The 15997-nt window shown below is 42.8% G+C and overlaps 1 protein-coding gene across 1 annotated transcript in view; it reads right to left on the bottom strand.

Moving 5' to 3' along the window:
- TXLNG (taxilin gamma) overlaps nt 1-12701 on the bottom strand; it is a gene marked incomplete at its 3' end in the record, with an annotated part of 33134 nt that extends 20433 nt beyond the window's left edge. The window contains 1 exon segment of the mRNA XM_018043859.1: nt 12504-12701. Coding sequence (XP_017899348.1) covers nt 12504-12605 — 102 coding nt within the window.
- Nucleotides 12702-15997: the final 3296 nt, after the last annotated feature.

The following is a 15997-nucleotide window of genomic DNA, read 5'->3' on the forward strand; positions in this document are numbered from 1 at the left end:
CACTTTCACCAGTGAGTCCACTGAAGTTTATTCCACAGATATTCTCACTCAAGGGCAAAGGCTACTCAACACACCACCACCTGTTGCTACGCACAGGAACCAGATGGTCTACTGATATAGAACTGAGTAAATAAATAATGGTCTTCCATACAAGGTAAAAGGAGGCAGTTATTCAAGAGAGTAAGGCAGTGCCATGTCAGTAAGGACCAATCTCCAAGGTGTAATTAAGGGAAAAAAAGCATTTGGTCCTGGATGGACATGTGAGTATAAAAACATATTCATACAGAAGCCAGTAAATGGAGGAAACTTTATTCTATAAAGTTATCTCCCAAACTATGTGCTAGACATTTGAAACGCTCACCATGACCAGTATTATAAGAAGTATTATAAAAAGCAATACTATATTTTTTCACTACTCCATCACACCCCAGGCTCAGAGTCTGAAGACTGTAGGAGTTTGTCTTGAGTAATTTCATATCATCTTCTCCCTTCACCCTGCTTGACAGACCTCTGGGTTTGTCCCCCCAAATCTTTACACTACATTATAGTAAGAAATTGGATTATAGGGGAGGAAAAAAAGGATCTACTAAGCATGAATTTTTGCAGCCATTCTGATTTATCTCCTTCTTAAAACAATTCTGAAAATTGAAACAATTCATTTAAACTTGGCCTCAATTTGAAAGTACAGCTAGACCATCTACCCAGTCACTTCACCAGTTTAAAAAAAAGGTTCATCATGGATAGTTAACTCTTCCCAAGTAGAATCAGTTTGAGATACCTGGAATACACAAAAGAGGGTTAACAGTGTATATAAGACTAAGTTCTGAGTGGAGGGAGGAAGGAAGGAAAAAAAACCTAACATTTACTAATTGCTAAGTGCTGAACATTTAAAATACACTATTTAGTTTAGCCTTACAATTCTAAGATAGTGACAGCATTACTTCATTATACAGATAAACTAGGGAGCAAAGTAAGACGTGAGGAAGAAGAAGCCATGATTTGAGACCTACATGTACAGAGCCTGGAATGGAGGTAGTGTTTCTACAGGAAATGTCCTAAAGAATCACATCTAAAGTTAAGAAACATAAAGAACACCCAAATGCCCATCGATGGATGAACTAATAAAATAAAGTATGGTAAAGGCATACCTGATTTTATTCTGCTTTGCAGATATTGCACTTTTTACAAACTGAAGGTTTGTGGCAACTCTGCGTTGTCAGATGGTTAGCATTTTTTTCACAATAACGTATTTAAAGTATGTACATTTTTTTAAGACATAATGCTACTGCACACTTAACAGACTACAGAGCACAAAGAATCATAGTAAATAACTGTACGCACTGGGAAACCAAAAAATTCGTCTGACTCACCTCATTGTGTTATTTGCTTCATTGCAGTGGTTTGGACTAGAACCTGCACTATCTTCAAGGTGCACTTGCATCTTACATTAGGATATTATTTAACCTTAAAAAGATCATTCTGACACATGCTGCAACACGGATGAACCTTGAATAAGACATTATGCTAAATGAAAAGTCGAACAAAAGAATGTAGTCTGATTTCACTTACATGTAATACCTGGAGTAGTCAAATTCACAAAGCAAGGAAACAGAACGGTGGCTTCCAGGAGGAGAGGAAATGGAGTCAGAGGTTCAGTTTGGGAAGATGAAAAAGTTCTAGAGATGGATGGCGGTACAGCTTGCACAACACTGTTCATGTCTTAATGCCAATGAACTGTATGCCTAAAAATGACCATGTTTATGTTATGTATATTTTACCCCACACACATGAACAAAGAATCATGGTAAATCATGATTTCAAATATTCAAAACTTTAGCAAATAAAACCTAACTTTATACTGGTCATCAAGAATTAATATAAACATATTCCAGTTGCTTGGATTACTGAATTGCTCCAGTAGCAAGACAAAGCAGTTGAGTTAGTGATAACTGGGATGCCACACTCCTCACAACGTCTTAGGGAAAGGCCCATGAAAAATAAGCCTATTCTCTTCTGACAGAATAAACAACAAAAAGCAGACGCCACTTCTGATAAAACTGGAGGGCGGTGGTTCTCAAGTATAGTCTGTGGACCCTTCCAGGTAGTCTGCAAGCTAAAAAACTATTTTCATAATACTAAAATGGCATTTGTCTTTTTTGGTGTTGACATCTGTACTGATGGTACAAAAACAATAGTGAGTAACACTGCTGGCTCCTTAGAAAAAAATCAAGGCAGCAGCACCAAACTATACTAGGAGTCATGGGTTTTGTCCTACATCTTGATGTACCGGAGGAGGGTGGGGGGGGGACTACTCTTTTACCTAACAATAATTTCTTTTAAAGACAGCTCACCACTGTTTATTCAGACTTGGGTATTTGGCAGGTATATTTTCTCCAATATACATGAACAGAGTCTGTCACTTAAAGGCAAACAACTGACAGTATTTGTTGCCAAAGATAAAATTTGAGTTTTTAAGCAAAATTCAGAATTTTTGAAAACTATCTGCCACCAGAAGCTTCCAAATACTTAAAGACTTTTCTGATGAATTTTGTGATTTTGATATTGTAAAACGTGTGATAACATTTCGAATATCAACACAATTCAGTAAACCAGTATTTTCTAAATGACTAATGGATGATACCACAAAATGATGCATGAGAAAAAACATCCAAAGTGCAAAATAGACCCATAGTTTTAAAACAGTACAAAAGTTACATAAGATTTCAGGACCCACACTGGCAACTAACCTTCAAGAACTACTATTTGCTGAGTTTTGGTGTAGTATCAAAGAATTCCCACAATTATCTAAAAAGGCTATTAAAATACTCCTCCCTGTTCCAACTACAAATGTGTGTGAGGCTAGATTGTCTTCACACACTTCAACTAAAATGGCATGTTTCCACAGATGGAATGCAGAAGCAGATCTGAGAATTTACCTATCTCCTACTAAGCCAATCATTAAAGATATCTGCAAAAATGTAAAACAATGCCATTCTTCTCAATTTTTATTCTGGAAAACAAGCTACTTTTAACTTTTACAACAACATTATTTATAATGTTAATGTGTGGTATGCAGTTTCTTCCTCCTACTATTCATGACCTTGTAGAATTCTCCTCCTTCCCCTTGAGTGTGAGCTGGATCTAGTGCCTGGCTTCTAACGCTGAGAGAATTTGGCAAAAGGGAGGTTGTCACTTCTTTGATTATGTGACAAAAGACTGCAGCTTCCTCCTCTTCTGTGCTGGTGCTCTATCTTGCTTCATTCGATGAAGTCAACAGCCATGCTGTGAGATGCCTATGGAAAGGCCCTGGTGGCAAGCAAGCAAGGGAGGCCTCCAGCCAGCAGCTCATGAGGAACAACCTGCAAAGTACTGGATCCTGCCCACACCACACGAATGTGAGCCTGGAAGTGGATCCTGCCCACTCAAGCCTTCAGAGGACTGCAGCCCATGAAGCCCTGAAGCAGAGGACGCAGTGAAGTCACTTTCAGACTCCTGAGATCGTACATGTTGTGTCAGGTGCTAAGTTTGGGGACAATACGTTATACAGGAGGAATAGATAACTAGTACAAGGCCAGTTGATTTTTTAAGTTAATAATAATTTAAAATTGTTTCAATTTGTAAACATGGGAATTATCATGATATATAACCCACATAAACAAAAGCTTCTTGGGGTTTTCAATAATTTTTGAGTATGCAATAGGGCCCTGAAACCGAAAAGCTTGAGAACTGCCACCCTGGCTGTGGTGGAGCAGGGACAGAGAGATGCAAGGCCAGCTCAGCGAAAGCAGAGCCTGAGACAGCTCCTGAACCAAGCGGATCCATCTCTAGGGTGGGAGGACCACACCTAACAGTCAGCCCTTTTCCCTTTTGGTTAAGGCACTACAGTCCCTATCACTGTAATCTACACGGGTGAGTGAGGGAGATTTGGTATAAACCATTTGCCCTTCACCTTTCTTTGTTGTTCTGGTTCATTCGGAAGCCTCTCCAACAGTACTTGATATACTTCTTCACTGAATCCTCAAAATTATCGTAAAGGGTGATATCTTAGCTCCTGGACTAGGAATTGAACCTGGGGCCCTGGAAGTGAGGGTGCTGAGTCCTAACCATTGGACCACCAGGGAAATCCCAAGGATTTGTCCCAACTTGTTACTTTAGCCAGCAAAAGGCTCTAGAATGATTGTCACAGCATGTAAAGAACAGGGGCATTAATGAGGTAAATGAGAAGAAAAGAGGGGCAAACCAGTGCTGAAGTTAGGGCAAGGGCACCTGATTTCTCCTACTTGTAAAGAAGCCAAGAAGGAGTCAGTGTTACTATCTAGAGTGGTCGGTGCTAACATCTTAAACTGTGCAGGTCATCTGTCTTTTAATCCACGAATGATGGCATTTGATTTCACATTTAACTTCTATGGCCATTTCTTTTATTAAAAGGAAGGATGCTGGACTCTATGACTTGCAAAATCACTTCTAGCTCTAAAAGTGTAATTCAGTGATTAACAGCAATCTGAGAGATACCTATGTCAGCCTAAACACCTATCCAGGCAGCAGAAGGATCAGGAAATGAGATTTTAATGCATAAAGCTGCTGAAATGTGCTTGGGCCTAATCTATTTTGCAAAGGGACAGGGGCTGGGCCACACATTTAGCATCTTCAAGCCACAGACTCCTGAGAGGTAGAATGGTCCTCTCCTTTTATGAGTTACCTCAATGCAGCATCCCTGTCCTGACTTCATGACATCATCCTTCACCAGCTCCATGTGGACCAGTCATGATGCACCTTTGAAACATCAGACCTTCTCTTTTTTCCTTTGGCCTTCTCTTTGTCTTATCCCACTTAACCCGACCCCTTCAGCTCTTTGTTAACACTACGTTGTGTAGACTTTGGCAGAATCTCTCTCTAAACCCTCTCCTTTTCAATTCACCCCAATTAAACTTGGAGGTGCCTTTACAGGGAGTCACACTGCAACACATCTCCTAAATCAAACATCTTAAGGTCAACTTAGGGTATAACAGGATGAAACAAAAGCTGTAAGACTCACAACTCCCCTGGTTCTTGGATTACTATAGCTTCCCTATACCCTCAAAGACCTAACCCCACCCTTCCTAATTTCTTTTCATTTAGCAAAATCTATTACTCACTTTTACATCATGAGAAATGCTGGGCTGGAAAAAGCACAAGCTGGAATCAAGATTGCCAGGAGAAATATCAATAACCTCAGATATGCAGATGACACCACCCTTACGGAAGAAAGTGAAGAACTAAAGGGCCTCTTGATGAAAGTCAAAGAGGAGAGTGAAAAAGTTGGCTTAAAGCTCAACATTCAGAAAACTAAGATCATGGCATCTGGTCCTATCACTTCATAGCAAATAGTTGGGGAAACAGCAGAAACAGTGTCAGACTTTATTTTAGGGGGGCTCCAAAATCACTGCAGATGGTGAATGCAGCCATGAAATTAAAAGACGCTTACTCCTTGGAAGGAAAGTTATGACCAAACTAGACAGCATATTCAAAAGCAGAGACATTACTTTGTCAACAAAGGTCCATCTAGTCGAGGCTGTGGTTTTTCCAGTAGTCATGGAAGTGAGAGTCATGGATGTGAGAGTTGGACTGTGAAGAAAGCTGAGTGCTGAAGAATTGATGCTTTTGAACTGTGGTGTTGGAGAAGACTCTTGAGAGTCCCTTGGACTGCGAGGAGATCCAACCAGCCCATCCTAAAGGAGATCAGTCCTGGGTGTTCATTGGAAGGACCGATGCTGAAGCTGAAACTCCAATGCTTTGGCCACCTGATGCGAAGAGCTGACTCATTTGAAAAGACCCTGATGCTGGGAAAGATTGAGGGCAGGAGGAGAAGGGGATGACAGTGGGTGAGATGGTTGCATGGCATCACCGACTCAATGGACATGAGTCTAGTTAAACTCCGCGAGTTGGTGATGGACAGGGAGGCCTGGCATGCTGCAGTTCATGGGGTCACAAAGAGTCAGACACGACTGAGTGACTGAACTGATTACTCATTTTACCTACTACCAAGTTTTAGTCACATTCAATGAAGAGTACATTTTTATTTACTATCCTCAAGAAATGTGTTTGGAAAGCACAAGACACATGGAATATGGCTAATGGCTTCGGAGCCCAAAAAGCCTGGCCTTTGAATATACCACTTGCTGTGTGGCCACGGGAGGTCAACCTCTGTTTCCTGATCCATAAACTAGAGATGTACAGGAACTACCTTCTAGAGCTATGAGAAGATTAGATACAGTGAATATATATTGCTACCATGCAACAGAACTGTTTATAATAATATCTGAATAAAGGTGCACTTGCGAATTAGGCAATATGCCTAGGTTCTTTTAAAAAATATTTATTTATTTATTTGGCTGCACTGGGTTTTGGCTGTGGCATGCGGTACCTTCCCTGCAGCATGTGGGAGCTCAGCTCCCTTATCAGGGACTGAACCCAAACCCTGGCCCCCTGCACTGGGAGAGTGGAGTTTCAGCCACCGGACCACCAGGGAAGTCTCCATTCTCACTTTTTTTTTTTTTCATTCTCACTTTTAATATGACCCACATGTCAATCTAAAACATCCTTAATGAAACGTGCTTCCAAACTACTGGCACATCTTCCTCATCAAACCATTCTACTTTGCTCTGAGTAGGGAAAGAAGAAAAATGAAAAAGTGGTAGCTTAGCAATATTATTCATGGCAGACTATGGAGTAGGAAGTGGTGGGTAATGAGGGTTGTCCTGGGGACATTTTGGAAATGTAATACAGAATGCAAATCAGTACCCTGAGCAATAAATGTTAATAACATTATGTCAACAGGACAACACTGGCGATTTTATTATGTTTCCTTCAAGTAAGAACATTTAAGAGAATTTCAACTAGGAAATAGACTGAATCATAAAAACATACGAAGGAAAAAAAATACTCAAAGTACAAACTCTTAAAGGGTCACTTGACCTATTTTATCCTCTTCTAGAAATGCCCTGTTTGGGAAAATTCTAAACATAGCTAATTCTCAATGGTGGTGAATATTATATTAAATCTATATACCACTTTGCACACTTAAATACTGTCACATCTATTATAATAACTAAAAGTTACTGATAATCATGTTAGAACCAAACAAAAAGTAACTGGGAAGAAAGCTGCAGGGAGGGAGAGGCACAGGCTTTGGGATATTAGGTTAAAACTCCCTGGGTAAGCAGAATCTGTCCATGCAGTCAAGTACATCAGTTGTGTTATCGATTATACAATTATATACCAGCTCTATGCCAACGTCACCAACTCTGAGCTCTGTTATTTAATAAGAGTAACGTTTTCTGGTGGTTGTTTTGTTTTGACACCCAGCGCTACCATCTATTCTCCAGAGGTAAGGAGATATTAGAATGCAAAGACATTCTAAGTGCTTAGTGCAATGCACAAAACAGTGAGTTCCTTTCCTTTGAAACACAACTCTGAAAAGTGTAAAATTGAACAGCATATCTATTGAAAAGAAAACTATTACAGAGACTCCTGTGAAGTATTCCATACAAAGGTAAATCACACGCACCCTGTTTTACAGATTCTGGATTTGGCATGTATATTCCTAAACAAAACTTCTCTAGTCAAGACCAATATAAATGACACAAAATAACATACACAACACCTTCCATAACATCATAAATGACTGTGATATACATATTATGATCTATGAAGGTGGTATGTGCTGTGTCTGGTCTCCTTTTTAACTGCTTTGCTTGTTTGCTTCTCCATGAAAATAAAATTTACCAAAGCTTGCTGATAGAATTAGGTGACAATGTTGTAAACAGAAGATCACTTTGATTCTTATTAATCTCTGTGCTAGCAGAGTGGAAATTCATCATCAAGTTTGCAAATGGGGAGAAAAACAAGATAATCAAATGATTTCTTTCTATCCCATACTCTCACCCCACCCTGACCTGATTTTTCCTCATTAAGTCAATCACAGGGAGGTTCTGGGAAGAGGGAAGAATACAAAGGTTGGAAGATAGATTTGGGATTCCCAGGTGTCTCAGTGGGTAAAGAATCCGCCTGCAATGCAGGAGATCCAGGTTCAATCCCTGGGTCGAGAAGATCCCCTGGAGGAGGGCATGGCAACCCACTCCAATATTCCTGCCTGGGAAATCCCATGGACAGAGGAGCCTGGCAAGTTACCATGCATGGGGGGCAAAGAATCCAACAGGACTGAAGCGACCGAGCATGCTGAGAACACACGCAAGAAAGATTTACAGAATAACACCCTGAAAGCAACAGAAATTGACCTTTCATATATGCTCCCCTCCAGACCAAGTAAAATTCTAACATGCCTAGCACTGTGCTGAACGTGTCACATCAAAGCTTATGCTTTACAACAGTCCTATGCGTTAGGGATTAGCATCAGCCCCACTTTATAGATGATGCAATTGAGACTTGGAACGATTGCAAAACCTGCTCAAAGCTATAAAGCTACAAAGCTAATATGCAGCAAGAGCCACGAGTCTTGACTTCAAATCCATACTATTTGCCCAGTGTTGTTTGTTATTCAGTCGCTAAGTCGTGTCCAACTCTCTGTGACCCCATGGACTGTAGCCCATCAGGCTCCTCTGTCTATGGGGTTTTCCAGGCAAGAATACTAGAGTGGCTTACCATTTCCTTCTCCAGAGGATCTTCCCAACCGGGATCTTCCCAACCCAGGGATCTAATTTGTGTCTCCTGCACAGCAGGCGCAGAGAAGGCAATGGCACCCCACTCCAGTACTCTTGCCTGGAAAATCCCATGGATGCAGGAGCCTGGTGGGCTACAGTCCATGGGGTCGCTGAGAGTGGGACACGACTCAGTGACTTCACTTTCACTTTTCACTTTCATGCATTGGAGAAGGAAATGGCAACCCACTCCAGTGTTCTTGCCTGGAGAATCCCAGGGACGGGGGAGCCTGGTGGGCTGCCGTCTATGGGGTCGCACAGAGTCGGACACGACTGAAGCGACTTGGCAGTAGCAGCAGCACAGCAGGCGGATTTTTTACCACTGAGCCACCTGGGAAGCCCATTTGCCCACCACTACCTACTTATTACTGTAGTGTAGATTCATGGGCTTGCAAAGAGTCGGACAAGACTTAGAGACTTAGCGACTAAGCAGCAACATGATGAAAGGATACTGGGTTCCAGACTCAGCTTCACCCCTTGGGCTAATTCCATGACCTTGCTGAGCAATTTGTCATCTATAAATGAAGACTGTGACAGCTGCTCAGCCTTCTCCATAGCATCTGAGTGATGCTGACAGTTAATGTATGTGCAAATATGCCATCAATACTACAGGTCACCACATAAATGTAAGATTTCATTAATTTGAGCACAGATCCCATATATCTTTATCCTTCCTATCTGACCTAAAAATAAGTTTAAAAGTAGTTAAATAATTTTTAATACTCCAAGCAAAAATCTAGGGGGAAAAAATAAACCTTAAGACATTCTAGAAATGGCAAAAGAATAGAGACAGTAAAAAGATCAGTGGTGGCCAGTGGTTTGGGGGAAGAGAGGAAGGGATGGAGGTTTTAGGGTAGTAAAACTCTTCAGTATGATATCTGTAATGGTGTATGTATGTCGTTATACTTGTGTCAAAACTCTTAGAAGGTACAGCACCAACAGTGAACCCTAATGTAAACTATGGACTTTAGTTAGTAGGAAGGTTATCAATATTGACTCATCAACTGTAACAAATGTACCACAATGCTGCAAGATATAAATAACAGGGCAAAGGGGTTCCCTGTGAACTCCGCAATTCACATTCAATTTTTGGTAAACCTAAAACTGCTCGAAAAAAAAAGTCTATTAATTTTTGAAAACTCGATCTTATAAAACAAATTCTAGTAAAAACAAATTCTAGTAAAAACAGAAACAAACAAAAAAACCCACAAATTCTACATAGGGATTTAAGAAGTACTATGAATGAACCCGGGGTTCTAAAAAATGTCTGGAATACTTAACAAAGTAATATCCCATCTTTTTAGACCAGTGTCGTCCAAGAGAACTTTATGAAATGAGCAATGATGGGAAATATTCTACATCTACTCTAATACAGTAGCCACCAGGCACACTGGCTATTGAACATACGGAATGTGGTTTGTATAATGAGGAAAGCAATTTTTAATTTTACTTAATTTTAATTAACAGTTAAATAGCAACAGGCACAATAGCAAGTGGCTATCACCTCAACACAGTTTTAGACAATTCAAGAGACTCTTAGAAATGTACTGTAATGTTAAAACAGAAAAGGTACCTCAAGAGACTGTTCAATCAGCCATAGTTATGAAACAATGCAAAATTACCTGAGGTCAAGAATGACAAGATGATTAAGACAAACAGGAAGCAACAAAGTCCATCTCCAATAGTCTCTCACTTTAAGTCCCATAATGTAACCCAAAAGTGACAAAATGTTCACTGTCCTCTTTAATTCTTTCAATATTTTCAAAACAACCCAATCAGTTAAAACACCATTTCTGCTTCCTGAAAAAATAGGGCAGAGGTCAAATTAGAATTAGGAATATGTTTTCAAGCTACTGGCCCAGAGGAAATAAAAAATGAAGGGTCCTAAGGAAATAACTTAAAAGTAACTTCTACAAACACAAGATATTCATCTTTCTTTTTTTTTTTTAATGAAAATTCAAAAACTAATGTTTAACCATGCATTTCAATTCCATGTCACAGTCAATTGGAAATCAAAAGGAAAAAAGATGCCCAGAATAGCCTGAGCAAAGAAGAAAGGTGCCTGATATAAGTCAACAAAAATGAGACAATACAGACACACAGGTCTCTTCTCATCCAGCTGTTAACAGAGTACTGCCTCAAAGGGTCACTACTTCTTGGTTCTTTAAAATGCTAGCTGGTTAAATCTCAGTTCCTAATTCAGACTTTTTATTCTTTTGCTAAGGGCATAAAAAGGAACTCATGTCCTCAATTACAATGGCTTTTCACTGAAGTCCTCCTCTGGGGGACCTACAAAATCAAACACTGAGATTGGCTTCCCACCCTCAGAGAGTAAGTGAGGTGTCCAAAGTGACAGTGTTGAATCCCTAGAGTTACTTCAGTCCACAGCTTCTTTTGCAGTCCTTCAAGCACTGGATCTTTCTTTTTGAGTACAAAGAGAGAGAGAAAGGTAATTGAGAAGTAGTGACACTCTCATGCAGGGACGTGAAAACACCTAACCTTAGAAACAGGCCCCCCAAAACTAATTCTTGACATTCTGCACAGAGGGAAAACCAACCTTTGTTCTTAAGTTCACGAGTCGCATTAGAAAAATTTTATTTCGTAATTTCCTAAAGGAGTGATATTTATGAGTATTCAAATGCATAATTAAGTAACATTAAACAGCCCCGAGTGATCAAGCAAGACGTCCAACAAGTTGAACGTTTCAATCTGTTCACCGGCAAAGAACAAGATGAGATTCCACCTTTCCAGTCCGTTTCCCTGCACTTTCTCTTCCTGGGCCCTGAAAACCCTGTACCCGGTTCGTTGTGCAATCTTTTTCGAACTCCACCCACTGACTCCAGAACAAGTAGAATTCTCCCATTCTGAAGGTCTTGATTTTCCTGTATCCAGGGAGACACTGAAAACTCCTTGACGTGAGTCAAGTAAGGCAAGGGAACGGTCCAGCGCAACTCCCAGATTGAGAGAGACCAAAGGGCAATATAGGGGAAGCGCTCCACTGTCCGCTCACCGGGTTGGGTTGGGGGGTAAATAAAGTAAGAAAAGGGGGAGAAATATAGGGGGAAGGAGGGCTGCATTGGGAAGACCGGCTATCCGCGATGTTCCTCCCAAGTCTGCGGGACCCAGGCCCTCCAGCATCTTCTCCCCACCGCCCGCCCCACGTGCAGCCAACCTCTTGGCACCGGGACACTGGCCCCAGGGCCTGGGTCCCGGGGGCCGAGCGGCCGCGCTCGCCAGCCGGCGCAGTGGCGCGGGAGAAGGGGGGCGCAGCGCAGTCCCGGATCCCGCGCCGTTATCTTACTGCGCAACAGCCTTGCCCGCGCCGCTGGGACGCACCGCGCAGCGCGCCCCGCGCACCTGCCGGGCGCGAGGAGGGCGAGTCCGTGACCCCCGGCAGCCCCTCGACGGTGGTGCCCAGCGCTAGGAGCACGGGAAGCACGTGGCGGGCGGGGGCTGGGAGAGGGAACACCTGGTGTCCGGGGCCCCGCGACGCCGGCCGCACGTGGCTGTCACACCTGGCGCGCCCCCGCCAAGCACCCCTTCCCCCTCTCACCAGGGTGCGCCCCCTGCCCTCTCTCCCGCCTCCGCCGCGCGCCTCCAGTCCCCAACCATCAGCCCTCCCACCCCACCCATCCTGGTTTCACTCTGCCCACCTGCTCCCACTGTCGTCACCCCCGGGACCGAAGAGGGCCGGATGTTCGCCCCATGGCTAAAAGGTAACCGGAGAGAGTGAAGAGGTGGACCCCGAAACAGCTAGCCCCAGCATTTCCCCGCCCCGGCAACAAGGCGGGCAGCCCCCACACTGACCTTCTGCCGCGGGCTGCGTCGCCGTCCGCCCCGTCCGGCCTCAACTGCCTCCTCGGCGCCGCCGCCTCTTCCCCGCGCAACCTCCTCTACCCGCGTCGCCATGAGGTGACGGCAGCAGCCAAACAAGCGGCCCGACAAGGGGCACGGAACCTCTCAGGGCCTCGCGCCCCGCCCCTGAACCCCTCCGCCAATCGCTGCATGCAGGGCTCCCACGTGACCGGAGGAGGTTGGCCCCCGAGGGGACAGGACGGGTTGGGGGTAGGGAGCTCTGAAGCAGGGGCTGGGCTTCTGCAGGGCCGAAGGGCGAACCGAGGCCGCGCGAGTCTGCGTGAAGGGAGAAAGGGACTCTGGAGCGGACCACAAGTCCCAGCAGGCAGCGCGGCCACGGCTCGCGGACCCGGATCAGAATTGAAGCGTAATGCGGCGTTCCGAAATGCGGGAGAGTAGCCACTGTGCCCCTGGAGAAGGAAATGGCAACCCACTCCAGTACTCTTGCCTGGAAAATTCCATGGACTGAGGAGCCTGGTAGGCTACAGTCCATGGGATCGCAAAGAGTCGGACACGACTGAGCGACTTCAGTTTCAGTTTCAGCCACTGTGCTGTGTGTGCAGCCTCCTGGGATTGGTAGTTTCCTAGGAGCGATGTACCAGTACCTTTATTATCCTACGGGAAAAGTTCAGAAATATTTCAGTGTTTGGGAAGGAGCGGGATCGGGGACACATTGTTGTGCTTTTGTTTTGGTTGCTGTTTTTCGGAACTGAGGCCGAATGATTGGAGGATGAGAGAAAATACTTCGTGACTTTCAAGGCAGGAGACTTGTAATGGCTTTCAGAATTTGCGGTTTCTGGCTCGGACACCTGTCCTGAGTCCTGCCCCTCCACCAGAGCTTTCAGCACCGCCTACAGATCCCGAGCTCCTGCGCGATGGGGGCTGCGTCATATTCGCCTTGGCTGAACCGCCCTGGCTTCTAGCACAGTTCTCCATCCACCCTTAGTTGGCGCTTAATACACATTGAACGTACTCCGCTTTTTCCGCCAGTCGTTTCGTTACTGAATTTTTTTTTAGCAAACTCGGTTTGCTGAGTCCATTTTTTTTCTTGATGAAATTGGGGCGGGGATGGAGTTTTTCTCAGGAGTACTCCCTATTTATATCTGATGGAACCAGATGTCCAATGACCAAGCTTCTTGACAGTCACAGACTGTCATGAAATCCTGACATGTTGCCTTAAATAATTCATTATGAAAATTTGTGTAAATCGTATGCTATTTTTTATGAGAGAATACAAAGCAGTGGTTGCAGGCCCCAAAGATTTAATAACTTACATGAGAATAAATTTCAATATTGGGGGAATTCCTTCTATTAATTTTAATTATTTCTGTAAATTTTGGGGAAAGTACCATTATTTTACTTCACAGGCAGAACACCTCAGTCCAGCTTTGACATTTCAAACCTACAACAACAGATAATTAACCTAGACTCTATATAAAAATGCCTAGAGTATATAAAGCTGATGACTTCGGCCACTATTCCTCACCTTCTGAAGAGCAAAAGTCCCAGCCAGATGCAGAATAAATCTATCGGTAATGCTGCTTCTAACTTACCTGGGGAATTCAGTGTTAAAACAGACTGCAGTTAATTTATGGTACAGGAGAACACCATGCAGCTACTAAAAATGATAAACATTTTTTTATTTTTATAAGCATTTTTTAAATTGACCTAGAAAATCTACATAGCACAGTAAGCTTTTTAAAAAATCCATTTTTTATAGAATTGCCTGTAGGTTTATAAAGAGATGTTTAGAAGGACATTAATCAAAATGTTAATAATGTTTTTCCCTGGGAGGTGAAACTTGGGAGTATTTTTACTTCATGATTTTCTGTATTGTTTGAAAATACAATATTGAAAAAGCTAGCTTAAAACTCAACATTCAAAAAACTAAGATCATGGCATCTGGTCCCATCCCTTCATGGCAAATAGATAGGGAAACAATGAAAACAGTGGCAGACTTTATTTTCTTGGACTCCAAAATCACTGCAGATGGTGACTGCAGCCATGAAATTAAAAGACGCTTGCTCCTTGGAAGAAAAGCTATGACAAACCTAGACAGCATATTAAAAAGCAGAGACATTGCTTTGCCAACTAAGGTCCGTCTAGTCAAAGCTATGGTTTTTCCAGTGGTCATGTATGGAAGTGAGAGTTGGACTATAAAGAAAGCTGAGCGCCAAAGAATTGATGCTTTTGAACTGTGGTGTTGGAGAAGACTCTTGAGAGTCCTTTGGACAGCAAGGAGATCCAACCAGTCCATCCTAAAGGAAATCAGTCCTGAATATTCATTGGAAGGACTGATGCTGAAGCTGAAACTCCAATACTTTGGCCACCTGATGTGGAGAACTGACTCATTGGAAAAGACCCTGATGCTGGGAAAGACTGAAGACAGGAAGAGAAGGGGATGACAGAGGATGAGATGGTTGGATGGCATCACCAACTCGATGGACATGAGTTTGAGCAAGCTCCGGGAGTTGGTGATGGCAGGGAAACCTGGTGTTCTGCAGTCCATGGAGTCGCAAAGAATCAGACATGACTGAGTGACTGAACTGAACTGATATATGGAACAAAAAAATCAATAGTTATCTTTATTAAGAAAACAAAAGGACTATGCAAGTGACCTCAAGTCCTAAGAGGAATGAAAAATAGTTCATTGTATTTGTTTTAGTTGGTGGTGGTGGTTAGTTGCTAAGTCGAGTCTGACTTTTGCGATTCCATGGACTGTAGCCTGCCAGGCTCCTCTGTCCATGGGATTCTCCAGGCAAGAATACTAGAGTGGGTTGCCATTTTCTTCTCCAGAGGATCTTCCCAACCCAGAAATTGAACCCAGGTCTCCTGATTTGCAGGCAGAGTCTTTACCCACTGAACTACGAGGGAAGCCCTTTGTTTTAGTTATATATATTCTTATTTCAAAGGGATTTGGAAGGCTTGTAAACGTACACACGATATGCCATGATGTACATATGTGTGTGGAGATACAGATATATGTCATATCATTCATTTATATACAAATAGAGAGGGAGAGAAAGAAATGAGAAGAAAGTGAAAATGATAAAAGGATTGGGAAAAATAAGATGAAGTCATGGGTGAGTTGATTACATGAAATACATGCCTTGTCCACAAGCTAGAGGTAAGCCAAATTTTTATTTTGAGCTTCTTGACAGCTGAGAAAAGAGGGAAACACAATTTACAGAGGGAAACACAACATAAAAAAAAATGAAAGCAAACTGAGTGCTCAAGAGAAACATAGCTATTATGGCTCCAGTGAGAAATATGAATTTCAGAGGTCTGCTTCTTATAACGTCCTTAACGGAGGTGGTAGCGTTTTAAAAATCTGTCCACAAGTTCCTTAATGCCCCTCTCTTCAAAAGGTGAAGTCTACCAAAAGAAAAAAGAAATAGGTGGAGTCTGATTCCTCTATTCTTGCAAGAGGGCCATGCTTAGTGATC

This window comes from Capra hircus (assembly GCF_001704415.2).
Source record: "Capra hircus breed San Clemente chromosome X unlocalized genomic scaffold, ASM170441v1, whole genome shotgun sequence".
NCBI lineage: Eukaryota > Metazoa > Chordata > Mammalia > Artiodactyla > Bovidae > Capra > Capra hircus.